The sequence below is a fragment of the Macrobrachium rosenbergii genome, chromosome 56 (assembly GCF_040412425.1).
Source record: "Macrobrachium rosenbergii isolate ZJJX-2024 chromosome 56, ASM4041242v1, whole genome shotgun sequence".
NCBI lineage: Eukaryota > Metazoa > Arthropoda > Malacostraca > Decapoda > Palaemonidae > Macrobrachium > Macrobrachium rosenbergii.
In genome coordinates, this window is record NC_089796.1 from 58,285,477 (window position 1) to 58,291,476 (window position 6,000).

General features: G+C 32.3%; 1 protein-coding gene across 2 annotated transcripts in view; it reads right to left on the reverse strand.

Moving 5' to 3' along the window:
* The window catches only part of LOC136836407 (uncharacterized), a 229,285-nt gene extending 228,446 nt beyond the window's left edge, over positions 1 to 839 (reverse strand). For both annotated transcript variants that reach the window (XM_067100615.1, XM_067100614.1), the window contains exon 1: positions 464 to 839. In XM_067100615.1, coding sequence (XP_066956716.1) covers positions 464 to 485 — 22 coding nt within the window. In that variant the 5' untranslated portion in view covers positions 486 to 839. The remainder of the gene's footprint in view (positions 1 to 463) is intronic.
* Between the last annotated feature and the right edge of the window lie 5,161 nt (positions 840 to 6,000).

Sequence of the window (6,000 nt, forward strand, 5' to 3'; positions counted from 1 at the left end):
ACTAAGATTCACCAAAGGTATCCATATAGCCTAAAAAATTAAAGTTCGTATTCTAGTAAGACCAAGACTAAATATATTTTACGCGGTTAATTATTTAAAACATATATTTTACATGGTTAATAAATTAAAACAAAGTATACCCGAGGTACAGGGTAGCCTAACATGGGAAGCCATACGCTACCATGCCTAGGCCTACGATTCAATCAGTTATTTGACCAGGATACATAACATGTTATCACGATAGATATTCCAATATCCAAAAAATCTACTTTTTGGTCAATAAATGAAATTACATAGCATGTACTGTATAACGCCTAAGCTAATCCAACTAGCAACTGTCGAATTCTCTGACATCCTCAATTTGTAAGCACATCTCAGCTGTGGAAATTTTCTTGCATAACTTTCCAAAATCTGGCTTTAATTCAATAATTCATTCACCAGTAACGTTAAACTGGTTTCTTACCTATTTTCACGGCGGTGGCCATAATCTAAATTGATTTGTTTTTTTGTAATTTGGCTTGAAAAAGATGTGACAATCGAGGGGAAACAGGGACGCTCGGTGGCGGAAGGAGCACCAGAGACAGACAGTCACTACCTGATAAATCAGGCTGCAGCTGTGGTTCATGAATTCCTCTTCCTCTCATTTTCCACCCACACTTTGTCGCCGTAGGTGATGGACAAATCAAAATTAACAAAATTTACGTGCTGTTTTCTTTCATATTGAAAAATAAAATCAATCATTTTAGTATCTGAAAAATATCTCACGTGGAAAATGTGCACAAAATATAATCTGCTCACATAGCTGCATCATATACAATCAGCACTATTCGCTGAGAAACGTTAACAGTATTGCTTTCCTTTTCTAAATGATTGCAAAGCACCTTATTCCCATGAAATTGTAACGTTTAGTCTGAGACAATGCTGTAACAAAATTTGACTAGATATCTCGCACTCGCTCCTCAGTTTATTCACATTTTATTAATTAATATTCAGTTTTCAGAGTGTCCTTCCAGTTCATGCTGTTTTTAATGACAGTTTTCTGTTGAAAGAATAGTTTCTTCATTTAGGCTGAATTAGTATGCGCGTTTTCTGAATGAATTGTTTATAACTCATGGCAAAACATAATATTCCTAAACTATTATTTGTTATTTGAAAGCTTGTTCTAATTGAACAATGTTCTTCCATTTTTCGCCGCTTAAAGAAAATAAACATTATTTTTTCCGTTTTGATAACTTTATGTGGTCCTTCTTATACAAGCTTTGACGTCTCGGAGCCTGCGTCTAAAATACTTTGTGTTCCAACCTCAGAAAAAAGGTTCGTGTATGTTTTATTGTTGTCATATTGCGCAGAGTAAAACGGTAGGTCTTAAGTCATCGGGATTTGCTTCTTGCTCACAGTGTCCTTTTTCAGAATGTGGGCTTAATTCTTTTTATAAGACATTCCCATTGCATCTTCAAGATGCTAGAATGGCCCCTGCGGATAAGGACTTCACCATAGAGCTTCAGTAACATCGATTGGTGATCTCCCTTCCCACCGTGTGACCTCGGGAAGCCATATTGAAAGGTCGCAATCCAGCTCATAGTATTACCCTTTTTTACTATTGTAAAGTCCCTGTTCAACGTGCTCTCTGTAATGAACATCCCGTTTTCTGCGGTGCCTTCACGTGCGACCTAGGGTCGGACGGAGACCTAATATTATTATCGGACTTCGTGAGGGTTATGAATTATATCCATATATTATATTATATATATCATATGGATATAAATATACCAGCACCTTTAAAAAACATAACAAACATCTCTGCGATATCGCCATATATATATATATATATATTACATAATTTCTATATATCGTATACAAAAATAATAAAAGCATGTTAAAGAAAGAAAAAAAGATATATATATATATATATATATATATATATATATATATATATATATATATTTATAATTTATATATGTTATATACATTATATACATATATATGTATACACACACATATATATAACACACACATATATATATATATATATATATATATATAATATATTATATATACATATATGTATATACACACACACACACATATATATATATATATATATATATATACAATTCATAATAATAATATATATATATATAATTCATAATAATAATAATATTAAATAAGACCAAGGTCACAATGTGAAGTGGCACCACAAGCAGGGATATTCATTACAGAAGTACGCTAGTGAGGACTTTTAAAATAGTAATAAAGTAATACTATAAGCTGAATTGAGCCTTTCAACATATTTCCCGAATCCGGTGAAGAAATCCTGTCAATGTTATTGAAGCTCTATGGTAATCATTATATGCAGGGAGCCCATTCTAGCATCTTGAAAGATGCAATGAGAATGTCTTATAATGTATATACGATTATATATATACTTTTACAAATAACCTTTTACCTACTTTGATATACTATTATATATATATATACTATATATATATATATATATATATATATATATATATATATATATATATATATATATATATATATATTGTCACGATATTGTATCAAGTACCTGGTTATTACACAACTATCTCAAGATTCAAAAATATACCTCACTTCAGCCAGATACCTGAACTCTCATAACATTAATTAGTGTGACTGAAAAAGTACTCTAAAGGTAACAGTGATCCCTTAAGAAAAACTTATTTACTTGAAAAATCAAACTAAGTTCATCAGAATATGTGTGAGGTATCAAAAAATTAAACTAGAAATCTTATAGAGTAAAGGGCATCACTCCATCAAAACTGTAACTGTTTCCTGGTCTTTAATTCACTTTAACTTAAACTGAAGAACAAAAACATGTTTATCACTTTTGCCCTTATGCACACACAATCCAATCCCTACTCACTGATGGTCAATAAATGAAACACTGTTTTTCTAAAAATGTTAAATACAAAAATTTATTTTCATATTCAAAGTTTATAATTGAATTCACAATTAATTAAATTCACAATCTGAAAATTTATTATTACTTAGAAAAATAACACAACACTCAATTAATTCTTGAATTAAATTATGAAATAAAACAATTCACAAAACATCAGAATTTAAATTAATCAAGCAAAATTTAAACTATCAAAAATTACTCAAGATTTAAAAAGAAAAACTCTTAATAAGTAAATCAAGTATGCAATGTTAAATTATACCAAAAATATTTAAAAATGCTACGTAAATAAATGTTACATCACCAACATAAAAAATGTGAAAATATAAAGAGATTGTAAATAGAAAAACACACAAAAAACACATAAGATTTATCAATAATGATTTCACTTGTTCAAAATTTCCTAACTTATCATACCATGGTATTAATAAGTAAAATTCACGTTACCTTACACAACTTTGAAAACCTCTGTAAATCACTTGCTGCAGCTGCGCTAAAAAACACACTTTTACCAGGCGCGTTACGAACTAAATAACTGCTAAATTCAGATCTCAAAAGTTAATGTTAATATGTGACCACAAAACACTACGTTAAAAGAATCTTTTCTAAGAACGAGAGAGAGAGAGGGGGCACCAATTCGACTGGTCTCAGGAATCAGAATGAAAAGATTTTAGGATTCCAGTAATACGTGAAACAATTACATGATGTCATTAAAGCATTTTGCAGGTGCGAGATACAAAAAGGGAAGTTCTAGAAGCAGGAAGTGACGTCACTAAAGCATTTTAGGTGCAGATACAATGGAGAAAGCTTCTAGAAGAAAGTTACGTCATTCCTGCAAAACGTTTTGAACACAATCTTACAAAACATGACGTAATTGGTCAGGACATGTATTCTTTTTCTCTCAAAGTGGCGTGCGTGACTTGAACATGAAACAACGTGAAATCACTTTCGTCTCGAGCCCATATGGGACGAATCGGCGTTTGTTTTCAAAGCTGTCATCACTAACCAAAACAAAGCGCCCTCTTATCTCAACTGATGACAATTGAAATGAAACAAGCCCTGGTGGACACACACACGTGTTCACATACTACGCTTTTATCAAGAAAGATATTCGTTCTAAATTACGTTACTATTAAAATTGTATTATTAATTCTAAATTATGCTATCAAGTTATCAATCATTAGTTCTTTTGAGATCTGATGCCAAACTAAATATGACACTTCAACGATCATTATCAAACACATAAACATAGAAAAAAGAAAAATATGTCAAAATTATAGAGGATATACGCATTACAAGGCAACATCATGAAAATATATAATATCCTTCACAAATAACTTGATTATTTGACCCATTTAATACTTGATAAATTATGTAATATATATATATATATATATATATATATATATATATATATATGTAAATGTGGTATACTAACTATATATATATATATATATATATATATATATATATATATATATATGTATATATGCATAGCGAACTGGTGTTTGAATCTATATGGTCATATTATAACAGATATCATGAGACTTACTGTTATATAAACTTTACGAAATGCTAAAATAGAATATACATACACATTGCTGTCTCCTTTGGCCTGGGGACATGACTTTTGTCTTTTATTATTGAGAAATGCCATGCACTCAAATTTGCTTTCTGTTCTTTGACACTTATTTTTATACACTTCTAAGAATAAATTGCAAAGAATAGAAGTTGTAGTGTGTGTGTGTGTGACTAGGCCTAAAGACTACAATAACTCTATCTACAGGTTAGTTACAAAATTTCTCTCTCTATTAAGAGAATATAGCATATTATATTTATATACGTTTATATATATAAACACTATATATAGGAAACCTGAAACCGCTAAAATTATATAATATATATATATATATATTCTATATGTATATATGATATAAATATATCAGCCTATATTTTACGATATTATATATAAGTATTTATTATAATTTACAAGAAGTCGCTGCACAGCTCTCCCCCCCACCTAATATATGTTTATTGAGAATAGAGTCCCTCTCTCCACCCAATACGACTAGTTGATCTGCCGTGAATATACAGGTTAGCCAGCATTTCGATCAAACCTCTTTTACCTGGAACAGATATTGAGATGACACAGATAAAAAAGGGCAATGACCAGACTGAATGCCCAATGACACAGCCCAATCTCAGCTGTTTCAAAACAACCTGAGGTAAAGGCAAATTAAGCTGCCTTAATTGTCTAACTTTAGGAAACAGGGAAGAGGTTTATGGCGACCACCTGGCAGACACATCGTTTGGCCATGGCCCAGCCAGGGTTTGTCTATGCTAGGTAACAAGGCCACAAACTCTGGAAAAACAGGCGGCAGTGAATTAGTTATTCTTGTGGAGTAGATGTTCAGAAGAGGGCAGTTAGCCATATGTGGGCGAGTGATACAGTTGCTGAGAGACCATTCATTCCCCCCCATCCGACTCCAGACGACAGTCATCCTCGAAGGCACCTGCATCACGCGATCGTCCCTGACGTCATTCTTCGTCAGAGACCTGAGCCCCTAAGGTAAAATGCGAGTAAAGATTTGATCACGACAGTTGCCCTTTAGTAAGTTTGGGAGTGCATCAGTATTTCACCTCTGTCCTTGTACCAGTTTATCCAGTGCCATTTATCAATGTCCCATTTTTGTAATGTACGTTCATTCCGAGTCCTTTTCACCCTCAGTGAAGAACTCAGACACATTCTGTGTTAAATTGTTCCTTTACTGGCGTGTAATGTGTAAATCTCTCTGCAGAGGGACCTATTCACCAGTGGACTCATCTTGGCCTGTGCCTTGCCATAGTCAAGACTCAGTAGAAGGATCTTCAGGCATTGCAAGCCCTTTATCAATTTACTTACCATTTTCCCTTCTAATGCTTTTGTAAATATAATTTTTAATTTATCCCAAGTGTTTATGTATAACATTTCCTTATGAAGTGAGCCTTCTGCTCCTAAAATCACCCCTTTTTTCTTTGTTTGATTTCTTTATAAGTCAGAACTCCAAGGCCAATTAAATAAT